The sequence below is a fragment of the Gigantopelta aegis genome, unplaced genomic scaffold (genome assembly GCF_016097555.1).
Source record: "Gigantopelta aegis isolate Gae_Host unplaced genomic scaffold, Gae_host_genome ctg4006_pilon_pilon, whole genome shotgun sequence".
Taxonomy (NCBI): domain Eukaryota; kingdom Metazoa; phylum Mollusca; class Gastropoda; order Neomphalida; family Peltospiridae; genus Gigantopelta; species Gigantopelta aegis.
The window spans coordinates 70361-88243 of record NW_024533627.1 but is presented as its reverse complement, the minus strand read 5'-3'; the positions used below and the strand labels follow the sequence as shown (position 1 = coordinate 88243).

Here is a 17883-nt window from a genome sequence, read left to right as displayed (position 1 = left end):
CTTTTTCGTTGTTTTTCTGACCCAGATGAAGAACCTTCTGACTGACTATCTTCATTAAACTCAGACCCGTTCTGAACTGGTCTGAGATTTGAATCCTCAACCTTTTCCTCTTCTATTACGTCTAAAGAATCTATAGACCACTTTTGTGTCTCCTCGAGTTCAGATTTAGTTAGGCCCCTCCCATCAATAAACTCCTCAGTAGATGACAAACCATTTCCAGACTCCAAACTTGACCTACGATATATAAGAGCTTGGAGCAGAATTCCATGTTGGTAGTTCATTAAGTAGGGAAGTTCCCTCCGTTTTCCCTGGCAAATTAGACTCTGTACTGCCATAACCACGACGAATGATACTCTCATCTGGGAAGGTTGACCCACTATGAGTGCCCATGGTAGAGGACCCATACGATAGCAAACTAGACAGATCTTGGTCTTCTGAGCTTGTTTGAGAATATCGACGATGTATGCTACCACTCCTCAAGCCTCTGGGAAAATTTTTGTGTAGTGGAACTGGTTTGTGATGAGTGGGAGGGGTGGTGGGTGGAGGTTGTGGTAATTGAGAGGTGAAGCCACACAACTGTTCTACTGCTCTCCATCGTTTGTGATAATGGTCAAAAACTTTCTGTTATCTTTTGCATCTTGTTACTATGGGAACAAAATATATCACTAATATACTTATTTATCCATTGATCATCCATGGATTTATCCATCCGTCCATTCAATATTCTTACACAGCTCGTGTAATTAACAATCTGCATCTTCTAAAGTAGAGGAATTTGCCAAACGAAATGCTCCAATAACTGACGATCTTTTTCGTTTAATCTTGTCACACTAAAATTAGTGGTGTGTGGCATTCATGTAAGCAACTACACCCACTTACCATTTTTTGAGCTTTTATGACTTCTTCTTCTGCTATTTTCTTGTTTTTGTCAAGATGGTACCATTCTTGGTGACATGATTCTTGAAGAAGTTCCTTAGTGCAGACTTACTACTGGTGAGAGACTCAAGCTGATTTTCTAATGTCCATACTCTCATTCTGAGATTCTCAGTCTCAGGACATAATTCTCTTCAATACAAGAAAATGCACGAGGACGACACAACTCAAGAGGAGGTGACTTATCTACCACACTGGATAAAGAGTCCTCTTCCCTGGTCTTCTCTGATGACTGAATTGAATCAGGGAGGAGTTTGTTGTGTGGTTTCTGTCAAGACATTCCCATCAGTTTCTGCCAGGACATTCTCATCAGTTGATTCTGCTGTCTCTCTTAATCTGTAGTTAAAAATTGAATCAAAATTTTAATGTTTTTTCTCTTTTTTTAACTCACTTTTCTTTGACATTTTTTAAGCTCTGTTTCATAAATACGAATTTCTTCTAAAAACTTATCTATTTTTTTATTAGCTAATCTATGTTGTCTCCACCCATATGACAGTCCAATACAACATACTATTACTGATAATGACATAACTATATCTTTCCAATAAGAGTGAGAATCTAGCAAATAAGAAGATGTATTAATAAAATGACATGTTGAATGGATAAATGGAGAGACAAATAAATTGATAAATGGGATGAATGAATGGAACAATGGATGTATGGCTAAATTAAGGAATGGATGAACTGGTAAATGAGGGGGTGGAGACAATTGTCGATATAGGTACTTACAAGGAGAGGACCAAATAATACAACATCTGTAGCTCTGAGTTGTAATTTGCGTCTTTGATGACCTTTGATATCCAACTTCTGTAAAAATTGATCAGTATTGGTTGCAATCTAAGTTAATTAAAATACCATAAATGACCACATGTACATACAATACAGTACATGTAATAACATATAATATACATAGTTATGATGTAATGTTGTACATGTGCTATTCATGTGCCCAACACACATGACCACTACAACTTACAATGGTAATAATTTTCCATTGATTTTTAATTTTTGAAATTGTGGTACAAGTTCCGGTAATTCAACCACATCAACCAACCAATCAGTAACATCACTATAACTCCAGTTGTAGACTACATACATTAGGAGACACAATAACAAAAATATAATTTTATTGTAAGCACAATTATTAAATACCTTGACTTCCTATCCACTTCTTCCAGAGTTCATCTAAAGTAATACGATCATCGTCACTATTAAATGAGTGACTTCTGTCTGTTGATTGTGACCGAGATTGATGAAGTTCTTCCCGTACAAACTACACACAGAGAAAGAAAGTATCAAACATTATATTGTTTATTTGAGTTCACCTCATCAGACTCCTGTAAATCAACTTGTCCATCATTATTATCATCAAGACGAGAGTGAAGATCTTTTGATAGCCAACAACTCTAATGATTCATTGGATACAAATCCAGCTGTATCTAGAGAGAGAAAGAGAGAGAGAGGGAGAGAGAGAGGAGAGAGGAGAGAGAGAGAGAGAGAGAGAGAGAGAGAGAGGGAGGGGAGGGAGAGAGGAGAGAGGGAGGGAGGGAGGGAGAGAGAGAGAGAGAGAGAGAGAGAGAGAGAGAGAGAGAGAGAGAGAGAGAGGAGAGAGAGAGAGAAGAGAGTTAAACTAAATAAGGAAATGAGTTTTCCTTGTGTACAGTCATTCAAAATAACCATAAAGTATGTAAAAGGTTTCATAAACATAATTATGATATATTATGATCTAATGATGTAAGGCTTACATGTAAACATGATATAATAATAGGGGATTACATGAAAACATGATAATAATAATAGGGGATTACATGAAAACATGATAATAATAATAGGGGATTACATGAAAACATAAAAACAGTAATTATAATACACACGTAAACAAAGCAATAGAAAATGACAAGTAAATATAAAAGGACATGTATCATAACAATAGACAAGTACATGTAAACAACAATCACATGCAAAAATAACAATAGAAAAATACATGTAAACATAATATTACATGCAAACAAAACAACAGAAAGTACACATAAACAAGACAGACATATATCAAATTCATAATTTAAATATATTACAAACTATGACCCTATCAATCACACAGAGAAAACTCCCCCTGTTGATACCACCTACTATGATATAGCTCCAATTACAGACACTATAAATAAATAGACTAATAAAATACTTCAACTGGACATTATCAGTATTTCTTACATTAGAGGGCACTAATAAAGACTCAATGTATATTGATGTACAACTATATATACATTCATAAACATTCTTTACATAACTACCTATATTTGTGATAAATGAACTAATCAATGTACAAGTCATATGGAGTGTGAAACTACTCAAATAACGCAATGGTCAATATTCTATAAGAAAACCCCGCCCCTAAATCTTCTTTAATATTAAAAATTTTAGATGGTAAATACACTGAAAGTATATTACACAACTTTATGATTCATTGTTACCTCACACTGGTCAAGTGGGGATTGCCCTGTGCTACTGATGTGGTAATTACTAGTAATTAGTTATTATTATCACAAGGATGACAATATGGTCAAATGAGAGATTAACACTCTATATGTATATTATACCACAAAACAATGTACTAATGTACTATAGTCTATTATAGTACATGGGAATGTATTAGTCTAATAGTCTTTGTATGGTCATTGTGTGAATTAAGATCATCTCTATAGGGACTACCATATGTGATGTGACCATAAGTCACTATAGTAAATATTGTTTTTGATGATAACAGTGTTAACAGTGCTGAGACAAACAAACAATTCATTGATTTGTCTATTCATCCATTTGTTTCATCCATACCTGTAATAGTTTCGTTTTTAATAGATGCTGTTGCCCAGGCAACAATGATTATTAGTAATATTATACTGAACAGAGAACATATTAAAATGTAATGACAGCCCAGTCTATTAGTTGTCATGATCATATGCTAGAGAGAGAGGGAGAGAGGGAGAGAGGGAGAGAGAGAGAGAGAGAGAGAGAGAGAGAGAGAGAGAGAACAACACAGTGACGACAATACAATATTACACAATAATAAACGATAACAATAGGTACAAACTTCAGTTTAACTTACTCATAGATTTCAGTTGTGCTTACTGTATATATTATTGGCGTATCTTCTAGAATAGGTCCAGATCATATATTATAGACATCACTACTGATAATTAACTGCTAGAAATCTTGGCATCGGTTTGCTCTTAATATTCATTTCAAATAGTAAATTGAAAGGGTGTGGCTTACATCACAGCACCACACCTCTTCATAATGAATGGTAAGACAATTATATTTTTACTATTATTATTATTTGTTTTACTTTTAGAACATGGCTGGAATGATCCTCCACAGTTTTCATATCATGGGAGTACCTCCAAGAAAGCAATATCCTTTACTAAGAGACCTACGTATCCTGCAGACACTGTTCCCTCAGACTCAACAGGTCGTAGTACCTTAGACTCAAGTGAACCACCTCCAGTAGTGCCTCACTTACCACAGACCACACCTATTAATTTAGACAGTAATGAGATGGTTTTGCTAACATCAGATGAAATTATCATTTTCTTAAATGAACTCACTGAAACTCACCGAGAAAATATTCAGGTTATTACAATAATGATACTCCATACATTACAACATGAGACCCATACTTAAACCTGTATGTTGGTATGAGTACGAGATCATTGATTAGTACTTGTTAATTTAGTACTGATCAATAGTCTCATACTGAAACCCGAAATACATGAAGTTTGGATACGAAAAATGTATTGAAAGTTGATGTGTTTGAGTTTTCTGGGATACGACCTTACAAGATATAGTATGCTATATTTCTTTTTAACACAGGAGAGAATATACACTGAGATTAAAAAGAGATTAGATAATCTTAGTAAGCAATGGAGAGAAGGCCATATCTCTACTTCTGTACATCAAAGAATGAGTCAGCTTGTGAAAGGTCAGTTCTAAACAGTTGTGATATAAAGATCAGCTCCTGTCATTTTATAGCATTGCAAGATAAAGATTATAAAAGTGCAGAAACTCTACATGTTAGTCTAATGGTTGATCATACTGCTGAGGTAAGTCAATCATATGATGTATTTCTTTAAACTGTCTCTGGTTACTTTAGGTACAACAATGGATGGTTGGAGTGAAAAGACTGGTTGTCATAGCAACACAATATACTCAGTAGGACTATAATTATTATAAAATTCTTCTTCAATTTAAATCATAAAGCTATTACAATCCATTGTTGTTATTATTGTTTATTTTATATATGCACAAATATTTATACATTATCTTTACAATTGATTGATCAGTGTTATTGTTAAAGGATAAACTTAGTAGCTTCCCTTCCTTTTAAGTGAAGGCATATGGGATACTAAACAAATTTGACCACACATACTATGGCATTGACATATATTCATAATGTGTCATAATGTAATTTGGTTTATAGTAATATTATTCACTCCTTATTGATAGTATTCATTTTGATAAACAACTACCACATTAGTAATTTTAGGTTATTAGTACTAGTAACTATTTATATTATTAACTAGCTAGCATTTTCTAAGAAAAGTTTGTACACTTACCTGAAACAACTTGTTAGTAGCTAGTAATAAAAGTGTTACTATGTCTGACAATCCTACAAGATGTACTACTGCTCTACCAGTAGATAGTCCTAGACTGTCTAATAGACTACTGAGTCTGAACTAATGGAACTACTTCAACCATTAGTAGAGTGGCAAACATTTGCTATTTTTCTACCAAACATATCATCAGCAACAATAAGGATGATTGAAAAAAGATAACCCATCAACTAATCTTCGGAAATTGGCTCTCTTCTCAGAATGGCTCAGAGTTGACTCTTCAGCTACCTGGTCTAATGTAATTGATGCCTTGTCAAAAGCTAATGAACACACTCTAGCCTCAAAATTAGAAGAAAACCTTATTACCACCATACCATCAGTAGATTCTTATCAAGGTGAATATTATATGGCACACATCACATATACATGAGTACATATATCTTGTTTTAATTTTAGGTACACAACGTCAAAATAACAAATCAGCTGATAGTGGAATGAAAAAAGATGACCACCAATGTAATAATAGTGAGATAATGGAGGAAATGCAGACAGAACATTACAATGAAGTAGTAGAATTGCAATCTACTACATCAATTCTCTTAGAAGGACAGAACCCAGAAGAAATGATAGTTGATTCTACTAAAGTTGCAACAGAACTAAAGAGATTTTTCTGTGACTTTACATCTCTGGTGCGTAGAATTATAAGTCATCTTGAAGAGATGATAAAAACTAGCAAATGTAAATTAACTGACATAGCCAGACATATTGGACTGTTCTTATCAGAGGAAATAGAACTGGATAAAACTGACAGAAGTAACAACTATTGATAAGTTATTTGACAAAATTAAACCTCATTATTGTTTCCTTAATTGTACGTTAATAGAGAGCATAGTTAATGAGTTTCTCTGTGGTGATGTTCTACAAACTGAAGTAAAACAGTACTTAGAAGAACTTGATAGTTTTGAAAAGTCTGCCGAGCTACAGGATATCAAGACCGCTTTTGAAGAAGCACTCTTACCGAAGCAAGAAGCCACAGAAACAACATGTAAAGTTATTATCAAGTCAACAAAAAGATTGAAAAAAATGACAATTAAGAATTTTAAGAAGTTGTTTTTTTTTTTGTTTGGAGAAGTTGTATATGCTCATATTACGATTCTGCCAGGATCGATTTTTCTCGAGTTTCTAGTACCTCGCTCACAAATACAATCTCTAGTACTTATAGCAGCTGAGAAAGTAGAACTAATGTACCAAGTTGGGATATTTGAAATGATAGTTGATGGTAAACTCATTTTTAAGAAAGAAGAGGATACAACTATCACCTTTGAACAATCACTACTTCAAGCAGCACAAACTGGTCATAACAATGATGCCACATTACTACTGGAGTTAAGAGCTGACATTGACTACCAGAATGAAGAAGGACAAACAGCACTAATGTTAGCTACTAATGGTGAACATGAAAATGTTGTGCAGACTCTAATATCAGCTGGAGCTAAAGTGGACATTCAAGATAACGATGGTGATACTGCATTAATGATCGCTTGTAAAAATAATTCCTGCAGTATGGTTGACCTGCTACTCCAAGCTAAAGCAAATCCTGACATACAAAGACAAGATGGTTGGAGTGCATTAATCTTGCCAGTCATAATGGCTATTACAAAATTGTAGACCTTCTACTCAAAAGAAATGCTGATCTTGCACTTAAAAATTTAAATGGTTCAACACCTTTGATGGCTGCCAGCTTGAAAGGCCATTACAAATCATTAAGCTCTTACTCAAAAAAATTGCTGACTGTAACCTTCAAAGACCAGATGGTATTACTGCTTTGATGTTTGCCAGTGAAAATGGCTATCACCAAGTTGTTGAACTTTTACTCAAAGAGAATGCTGATCCTCATCTTCAAACACAAACTGGATGGACTGCTTTGATGTCTGCCTGTGTAAATGGACATTACCAAGTTGTCGAGCTTCTACTCAAAGAAAACGTCAACCCTAATCATCAAAGACAACAAGATGGTGCGACTGCTCTGATACTTGCCAGTGAAAAGGGCCATCACCAAGTTGTTGAACTTTTTACTCAAAGAGAATGCTGATCCTAACCTTCAAACACAAACTGGATGGACTGCTTTGATGTCTGCCTGTGTAAATGGCCATTACCAAGTCGTCGAGCTTTTACTCAAGAAAACGTCAACCCTAATCATCAAAGACAACGAGATGGTGTGACAGCTCTGATACTTGCCAGTGAAAAGGGCCATCACCAAGTTGTTGAGCTTTTAATCAAAGAGAATGCTGATCCTAATCTTCAAAAAGAAGATGGATGGACTGCTTTAATGTTTAGCAGTCAAATGGCCATCTCCAAGTCATTGAGCTTTTACTGAATGAAAATGCTAATCCTAATCATCAAGGAAAAGATGGATGGACTGCTTTATTGTTTGCCAGTCAAAGGGCCATCACCAAGTTGTTGAGCTTTTACTTAATGGAAGTGCTGATCCTAATCTTCAAACACAAACTGGATGGACTGCTTTGATGTCTGCCTGTGTAAATGGCCATTACCAAGTTGTCGAGCTTCTACTCAAAGAAAACGTCAACCCTAATCATCAAAGACAACGAGATGGTGTGACTGCTCTGATACTTGCCAGTGAAAAGGGCCATCACCAAGTTGTTGAGCTTTTACTCAAAGAGAATGCTGATTCTAATCTTCAAAGAGAAGATGGATGGACTGCTTTAATGTTTGGTAGTCAAAATGCCATCTCCAAGTCATTGAACTTTTACTGAATGAAAATGCTAATCCTAATCATCAAGGAAAAGATGGATGGACTGCTTTAATGTCTGCTTGTCAAAAGGGCTATCACCAAGTTCTTGAGCTTTTACTTAACGGAAGTGCTGATCCTAACTTCAAACACAAACTGGATGGGACTGCTTTGATGTCTGCCTGTGTAAATGGCCATTACCAAGTCATTGAGCTTTTACTGAATGAAAATGCTAATCCTAATCATCAAGGAAAAGATGGATGGACTGCTTTAATTTCTGCCTGTCGAGAGGGCCATCACCAAGTTGTTGAGCTTTTACTCAAAGAGAATGCTGATCCTAATCATCAAGGAAAAGATGGATGGACTGCTTTAATGTCTGCCTGTCGAGAGGGCCATCACCAAGTTGTTGAGCTTTTACTTAATGGAAGTGCTGATCCTAACCTTCAACACAAACTGGATGGACTGCTTTGATGTCTGCCACTGTACATTGCCATTACCAAGTCGTCAAGCTTCTACTCAAAGAAAACGTCAACCCTAATCATCAAAGACAACGAGATGGTGTGACTGCTCTGATACTTGCCAGTGAAAAGGGCCATCACCAAGTTGTTGAGCTTTTACTCAAAGAGAATGCTGATTCTAATCTTCAAAAAGAAGATGGATGGACTGCTTTGATGTCTGCCAGTCAAAATGGCCATCACCAAGTTGTTGAGCTTTTACTTAATGGAAATGCTGATCCTAACCTTCAAACGCAAAACTGGATGGACTGCTTTGATGTCTGCCAGTGTAAATGGACATTACCGAGTCGTCAAGCTTCTACTCGAAGAAAAACATCCACAATAATCATCAAAGACGACAAGATGGTGTGACTGCTCTGATACTTGCCAGTGAAAAGGGCTATCACCAAGTTCTTGAGCTTTTACTTAACGGAAGTGCTGATCCTAACCTTCAAACACAAACTGGATGGACTGCTTTGATGTCTGCCTGTGTAAATGGCCATTACCAAGTCGTCGAGCTTCTACTCAAAGAAAACCTCAACCCTAATCATCAAAGACAACAAGATGGTGTGACTGCTCTGATACTTGCCAGTGAAAAGGGCCATCACCAAGTTGTTGAGTTTTTACTCAAAGAGAATGCTGATCCTAATCTTCAAAAAGAAGATGGATGGACTGCTTTAATGTTTGGTAGTCAAAATGGCCATCACCAAGTCGTTGAGCTTTTACTGAATGAAAATGCTAATCCTAATCATCAAGGAAAAGATGGATGGACTGCTTTAATGTCTGCCTGTCAAAAGGGCCGTCACCAAGTTGTTGAGCTTTTACTCAAAGAGAATGCTGATCCTAACCTTCAAACACAAACTGATGGACTGCTTTGATGTCTGCCTGTGTAAATGGCCATTACCAAGTTGTCAAGCTTCTACTCAAAGAAAACGTCAACCCTAATCATCAAAGACAACAAGATGGTGTGACTGCTCTGATACTTGCCAGTGAAAAGGGCCATCACCAAGTTGTTGAGCTTTTACTCAAAGAGAATGCTGATTCTAATCTTCAAAAAGAAGATGGATGGACTGCTTTGATGTCTGCCAGTCAAAATGGCCATCACCAAGTTGTTGAGCTTTTACTTAATGGAAATGCTGATCCTAACCTTCAAACACAAACTGGATGGACTGCTTTGATGTCTGCCAGTGTAAATGGATATCAGAAAGTTGTTGAGTGTTTACTTAACAGAAAATGCAAATCCTAATCTTCAAACAGAACTTGGTTTGACCTCCCTTATGTTAGCAGTCACAGTGGTCATTACCAAGTTGTTGCCCTCTTACTTAAGAAAATACTAATCTTCATAAACCACAAGACGTTCAGATTGCTTCACAGTTAGCTAATATTAAAGACCATTACCAAGTTGTAGAATTCCTAGGAAAATATATCAATAGTAATACTAATGAGGACTATCTGAAAACTTAGAGTTATTTGATGACTTAATTCTAGCCCAACTTATGCAGAGTATGGAGACAGAAGTACATTATAGCGTTGATAACAAAGAATATGTTGGTTTACAAGAGGAAGATCACAAGCTCCAAACAATACCAAACATGATAACGAATTATCACTAAATTTACAGCAATTAGATCCTAATTTGAATACAACTCCACAAAATGAAAGTACCTAGAAGAAGATTAAGAAAAAATCCAAACATAATAGTACAACAAGCATCATCTGTGTATTTACTGACAATTATTTGACAATACTATATTATTACATACAATGCTGTTTTGTTATGTCTAAGCTGAAAATTTAAATGTATTTTAAAAGGATTTTTTTTCTGCAGTAACTAATTAAGTCTATCTATTTGAAGTTATGAATGACATGCATACTGGACTATGATAATGAGATAACTAATACACTAAGTAAAGGGACAGCAATGTCAGACTAATACATCAAACAACAGCTAGATATACACACATATATATATATACTCACAGGTCTACTCCAATAATTGGTTGGTAGATTGATAACAGTTATGAACATATATATGTCTTACAGGAGAAAGATGTCAAAAAAATACAAGGAGTTAATGACCAAGTACTACATAATAGATCTTGTAGTTGCAGTATTGATTAATTGATCATTATTAAAGATAAGTGGCATAAAAATGTTTCACTTAACAAGTCGTAATTCTGCTAACATTTTGTGCAAAATCTTTATCCTAAAATTAAGACATGATTTACCATAGTAACTGAATATCTCATTGATGTATAGGTCATAGATGCCAGAGTATTCTAACATGTATGACAATACTTATATTATTTACTGACCTTAGATATCCAGTATAAAGATTTAGGAACTTTTTGAGGAAGATCTATTGATGATTTTCTATCAATCAGATGAAGGTTCAAATGTACATGCACTTTTCATATAGAAAATGTAAACTGCAGGCAATAGAAACAACCACTGTCTATGTCATCTATTATATATCTTACTACAATGGACTACCTAACAGATGAAATGAGGTGAATATTATGTGTATACTATATGGTCAGTCTGAAGAAAATGATTTCAGGTCATTCAAGCATGTATGGACATCATAACAGCAACGAGGGACAGGGGTCAACTCCCTTCTGGAAGTGGAGATAAAGAAAGAGGTGAGGCTTCATTTTGTCTCTCTTCATTAGGTGTAAGATCTTCAGGGACTTCTAATATTAATTTCTCAATTAATGTACACTGATCTTGTGAAGGGACAATGTCCTGATATTTGGTAGTTTGTTAAGCCTTTGTAACTGATAATATATATTATATAATTATTATATCGAAAACCTGTTTGACTGATATTTTTAACTTTGTGCTTATAACTTAAATTTACCTGGCTTCTCTTGATGTACTACATTTTTACATTGGACTTTTTTTAAAGCTTAAACTTATGCCACCACTTCTTATAAAATTGAGACATAAAATCATGAATTTCCATTTTTGTATTAACTGTTATATAGACAGTTAGGTTGACCCTATATAATCAGCTAATTATAGCTACAACAAGGTAAGTCGAAAGCCATTGGCTTAAGAACGTTATCCAAAGCTGGAGCACTTGAGGAACTAAAGGAGCTGTTATAAATTTAGATATTGAAGAAGAGTGTTTAGGTAATGATTTTTATTTTTTAAGCCCCTATAAAATTAAATATGATAAAAATTATTATAATTAGTAGTGTTGTTCTAGTTTGCGTAAGTAGGGCTAGTTTTTATCTTGGCTCTTGAAAGTTACAGTATTTTAGTAGTATTAACTTTTTTAGCAGTCTCATCGATGCTATAGTAATCATGTTCATAGGTATCGTTAGCTCACTGACGCTGGTAATCAAACTAGCGTTAATGATATTCATAGGCGACAAACAGCGCGCCCCACAAGAGCATGAAGACAAAATCTGCAGTACATATAAAAGGAAATGAAAACCACCTTGGATAGGTTGTGTTGTGGGCCAGCGTTCTGCAATGCATCAGACCTCTGAGATGGTTACCAGCATACTCTACGGAGTATCCGAAAGGCCGACTAGGATAGGGCTGGTAGTCTCCCTTTAAACGAGAAGAGGCTGGTGTATTTGTGGTTCCCGGTTCCTGAATGCGACATTCCCTAAGAGCTGGAATCCCGTACGGCTGGTTTTAAGTTAGGGCGATGCTCCAGCCAGGATTACCTCGCGAAGACGAGGGTTACCAAGCCAGGTGGCGGTCCCAGCTAGCAATAGCAGGGAATCCTGGAGCCTAAGTGGAAGCCTGAGTGGGTGAGCGAGTAGGAATCGTTTGGGCAACACAACATGTTTTTTTTTTATAAATCTTAAACTACGAGAATGTCAGCTAAAGTTAATGTTGTTGCTAAAAAGTCAAAATTAAAGGACACATTGGAAGTTCATTTTATTTAATTTAAGTTAAAAATAACAATAAGGTTAGGAGCTGACATTGACTACCAGAATGAAGAAGGACAAACAGCACTAATGTTAGCTACTAATGGTGAACATGAAAATGTTGTGCAGATATTAATATCAGCTGGAGCTAAAGTGGACATTCAAGATAACAATGGTGATACTGCATTAATGATTGCTTGTAAAAATAATTCATGCAGTATGGTTGACCTGCTACTCCAAGCTCAAGGAAATCCTAACATACAAAGACAAGATGGTTGGAGTGCATTAATTCTTGCCAGTCATAATGGCTATTACCAAATTGTAGACCTTCTACTCAAAAGAAATGCTGATCCTACAATTAAAAATTTAAATAGTTCAACACCTTTGATGGCTGCCAGCTTGAAAGGCCATTACAAAATCATTGAGGTCCTACTCAAAGAAAATGCTGATCCTAACCTTCAAAGACCAGATGGTATGACTACTTTGATGTTTGCCAGTGAAAACGGCCATCACCAAGTTGTTGAGGTTTTACTTAAAGAGAATGCTGATCCTAATCATCAAGGAAAAGATAGATGGACTACTTTGATGTCTGCCAGTCAAAATGGCTATCACCAAGATTTTGAGCTTTTACTTAAAGAGAATGCTGATCCTAATCGTCAAAGAAAAGATGGATGGACTGCTTTGATATCTGCCAGTCAAAATGGCCATACCAAGTATTTGAGCTTTTACTTAAAGAGAGTGCTGATCCAAACTTCAAACATAACTGGATGGACTGCTTGATGTCTGCCAGTGTAAATGGCCATTACCAAGTCGTCAAGCTTCTACTCAAAGAAAAAGTCAACCCTAATCATCAAAGACAACAAGATGGTGTGACAGCTCTCAAAGAAAATGATGATCCTAATCATCAAGGAAAAGATGGATGGACTGCTTTAATGTCTGAAAAGGGCTATCACCAAGTTCTTGAGCTTTTACTTAAAGGAATGCTGATCCTAAAACCTTCAAACACAAAACTGGATGGACTGCTTTGATGTTTGCCTGTGTAAATGGCCATACCAAAGTCATTGAGCTTTTACTGAATGAAAATGCTATCCTAATCATCAAGGAACAAACTGGATGGACTGCTTTATTGTTTGCCAGTCAAAATGGCCATCACCAAGTGTTGAGTGTCTACTTAACAAAAAGGCAAATCCTAATCTTCAAACAGAACTTGGTTTGACTTCCCTTATGTTAGCCAGTCACAGTGGTCATTACCAAAGTTGTTGCCCTCTTACTTAAAGAAAATGCTAATCTTTCATAAAAACACAAGACATTTGGATTGCTTCACTGTTAGCTGATATGAAAGGCCATTACCAAGTTGTTAGCATTACTAGAAAATTATATCGATAGTAGTACTAATGAGGGACTATCTGAAAACTTAAAGCTATTTGATGACTTAATTCTAGGCCCGCAGCAGATGGGCAAATCAAGTGCAAAGTATGGAGACAAATGAGTGTATAGTTAACAAAGAAGTACACTATAATGTTGATAATGAAGAATACGCTGGTTACAAGAGGAAGACACAAGCTCCAAAATAATATCAAACATGATAAACGAATTATCACTCAATTTACAAGAATTAGATCCTAATTTGAATACAACTCCACAAAATGAAAAATAACCAGAAGAAGATTAACAAAAATGCTGACATAAATGTTACAATAAGCATTATCCATATGTATTTGCTGACAAATAATTGACAATATTATATTACTAACAATGCTGTTTTTGTCATGTGTAAGCTGAAACTTTAAAATGTATTTTAAAGGAAATTTTTCCAAGGGCAACTATAATAATTTAAATTTACAATTAATTCAATTTATTTGAAGTTATGAATTAATATGCAATACTATGATAATAAGATAACTTATACACTAAACAAAGGGATGGCAATGTCAACTGGGGGGTGGGGGGGGGGGGGGGGGGGGTCAGGGGGGGGGGGGGGGGGGGGGGGGGGGGGGGGGGGGGGGGGGGGGGGGGGGGGGGGGGGGGACTACACATTAATAAGGGGGGGGGGGGGGGGGGGGGGGGGGGGGGGTGGGGGGGGGGGGGGGGGGGGGGGCGGGGGGGGGGGGGGGGGGGGGGGGGGGGGGGGGGGGGGGGGGGGGGGGGGGGGGGGGGGGGGGGGGGGGGGGGGGGGGGGGGGGGGGGGGGGGGGGGGTGGGGGGGGGGGGGGGGGGGGGGGGGGGGGGGGGGGGGGGGGGGGGGGGGGGGGGGGGGGGGTGGGGGGGGGGGGGGGGGGGGGGGGGGGGGGGGGTGGGGGGGGGGGGGGGGGGGGGGGGGGGGGGGGGGGGGGGGGGGGGGGGGGGGGTGGGGGGGGGGGGGGGGGGTGGGGGGGGGGGGATAATTAATATACACACAGGGGTCTACTCTGATAGCTGCTAGGTAGATTGATAAACAGTTATGAACATATTACGTCTTACAGGAGAAAGATGTCAAAAAAATACAAGGAGTTAATGACCAAGTACTACATAATAGATCTTGTAGATGCAGTATTGATTAATTGATCATTATTAAAGATAAGTGCATACAAAATGTTTCACTTAACAAGTCGTAATTCTGCTAACATTTGTGTGCATATTCTTTATCCTAAAATTAAGATAGTGAGTTACCATAGTAACTGAATGTTACCTTAGGATCCTTATGTAATGTCCCCTCCACTAACAGATTTATAAAAACATAAAAAATACCACATTAATTATTACAGATAGATCATATCTACAAATGTAATATTACAGAATAACATGACAATTTGTACGTATTCAATCTTATAAGCATCTACTAACAACCTATCTACAACATACAAAGTTGTATGTCATCACTTAATCTTCAGAAAATCTTTAAGAGTATGTAGTTAGACATTGTATACTATAGATTAGTTTTAATATTATACAGGTGTCCATCTTGATACAGAGAATATAAAGTACATGTATTAGTATTGGATTACTATATATAAGATAACTGTATCCCAAATTATTCAAAGCTACTTCATGATCATTACTCAATATTCTTATAGATACCTACAGCTATATTCTTTTACTTCTAGAATGACATGGCAATACAAATATACAGTCTTACATTTTTATTGTAGGAACATTGATTGTTTCTGCATGCATTACATTAATATTACATCAACAATGGATCTTAGACATATAGTCATGATGTAAAGTCTTATAAGTTAACATTATCATTATAAATGGTATTTATTAATTTAATTAGTTATAATAACTTTTATTACAAACTAACTGCAATTAGGTTAATAGTTGTTATGTACAAAAGGGGAATTCAACACTAGGGTCATTGTTTCTACTATGGCTGACAATCCTACAAGATGTACTACTACTCTACCAGGCCTCAGTAGATGGTCCTATACTGTCTATTAGACCAACTGAGTCTGAACTAATGGAACAAACTTGAACCACTAGTGAAATGGAAAAAATTTGGTATTCATCTACTAAAATGTCCATTACTATGATTGAGAAAATTGAAATTGACAAGCTGTCAACTGATGATCAAAAAATGGCTCTCTTCTCAGAATGGCTCAGAGTTGACCCTTCTGCTACCTGGTCTAACATAATTGTTTGCCTGTGTCAAAAGCTAATGACACACACTCTAGCCTCAAAATTAGAAGAAAACCTTATTACTAACTGCATACCATCAGTAGATCCTTGTCAAGGTTAGTGTAGCTAGTTAATAACCTGATGAGACATATATACGAGTGTCTTTTAACTAGGTACATGTAATATCAATGACAAGACAGCTGAGAGAATAACAGCAAATGATGGCACACAAACCAACATGGAAGTACAGATCAGAGAAGGACAACATGTCACTTCATTGTACAACCACACACTCAATCAGAAAGCTAGAGTCAGATAACAGTAACAGAATTGACTATTAGTTTAAAGATATAGTTGCAACAAAACTAAAGAGACTTCTTCACCAACTTCACATCACTAGTACGTAGAATTATAAGTCATCTTGAAGAGATGATAAAAACTAGCAAATGTAAATTAACTGACATAGCCAGACATATTGGATTACTCTTATCAGAAGAAATAGAACTGGATAAATTGACAGAGTTGACAACCCATTGATAGTTATTTAATGAAATCAAAGCCACAATACTGCTTTCTGAACTGTGCATTAATAGAGAGCATTGTTAATGAGTTTCTTTGTGGAGATGTCCTACAAACTGAACTACAACACTACTTACAAGAACTTGATGTATTTGAAGAGTCAACAAACTGAGCTACAAGATATCAAGGAAGCTATTAAAAAAGCATTGCCACCAAGGTATGAGGCCACGGACAACAACCCGTGAAGTCATTATCAAATTAACAAAATGATGGGAAAATATGACAATAAAAAGTCTTAAAAGGTTACTCCTGTATTTGTTTGGAGAAGTCCTTGTATTCTCATATTCAAATTCTTTCCAGGATCCATTTGCGTTAGGTTCCTATTACCTCACTCACAATGCCAATCTCTCATACTCATAGCAACTGAGAAAACAGTGTTTGTGCACCAACTTGGTATCTTTGAAATTACTGTTGATGGTAAACCCATTTTCATGAAAGAAGAGGATAACAACTATGACATTCGAACAATAACTACTTCAAGCGGCACAAGCTGGTCATAATAATGATGTCATTACTACTACTGAGAGTTAGAACTGACATTGATATACCAGAATGAAAAAGAAGAACAGCAATAATTTAGCTACTAACAGTGAACATGAAAAAGTATTGAAGACGCTGATATCAGCAGGAGCTAAAGTGGACATTCCAGAATAACAAATGTTTACACTGCATTAATGATTGCTTGTGAAAATAATTTTACAAGATAGTTTGATCTGTTACTGCAGCTCAAGCCAGTCCCAAATCACAAAAAACAATGATGGTTGGAATGCTTTGATGGCCGCCAGTTTCAATGGTCCTTACCAAGTCATTGAACTTCTTCTTAAACAAAATGCTGACCCTGATATTCAAGCACAAAAAGGTTGTAACAGCTCTGATACTAGCCAGTAAAAAATGGCCATTACTATTGTTTGAAACTTCTACTAAAAGTGAAAGCTAATCCTAATCTCCAGATACAAGATGGCAGGACTGCTTTGATGTATAGCAGGTCAAAAAGGTATCACCGAGTTACTGAATATCTACTTGCAGAGAAAGCCGATC

At 36.6% G+C, this 17883-nt stretch overlaps 3 protein-coding genes across 3 annotated transcripts; all 3 read left to right on the top strand.

The window, feature by feature from the left end:
* Positions 1-1608: 1608 nt before the first annotated feature.
* Positions 1609-9155, top strand: LOC121392522 (ankyrin repeat and protein kinase domain-containing protein 1-like). Its single transcript, XM_041523707.1, has 4 exons — positions 1609-1654; positions 4283-4477; positions 6424-7158; positions 8791-9155. The coding sequence occupies exons 1-4, from the start codon at positions 1609-1611 to the stop codon at positions 9153-9155; spliced, it is 1341 nt and encodes a 446-aa protein (XP_041379641.1).
* A 107-nt stretch (positions 9156-9262) lies between these two features.
* LOC121392521 (ankyrin repeat domain-containing protein 29-like) lies at positions 9263-9661 on the top strand. The gene has a single exon (XM_041523706.1). The coding sequence runs from the start codon at positions 9263-9265 to the stop codon at positions 9659-9661; it is 399 nt and encodes a 132-aa protein (XP_041379640.1).
* On the top strand, positions 9661-13698 carry LOC121392519 (kinase D-interacting substrate of 220 kDa-like). Its single transcript, XM_041523705.1, has 3 exons — positions 9661-9972; positions 11344-11425; positions 13406-13698. The coding sequence occupies exons 1-3, from the start codon at positions 9661-9663 to the stop codon at positions 13696-13698; spliced, it is 687 nt and encodes a 228-aa protein (XP_041379639.1).
* Positions 13699-17883: the final 4185 nt, after the last annotated feature.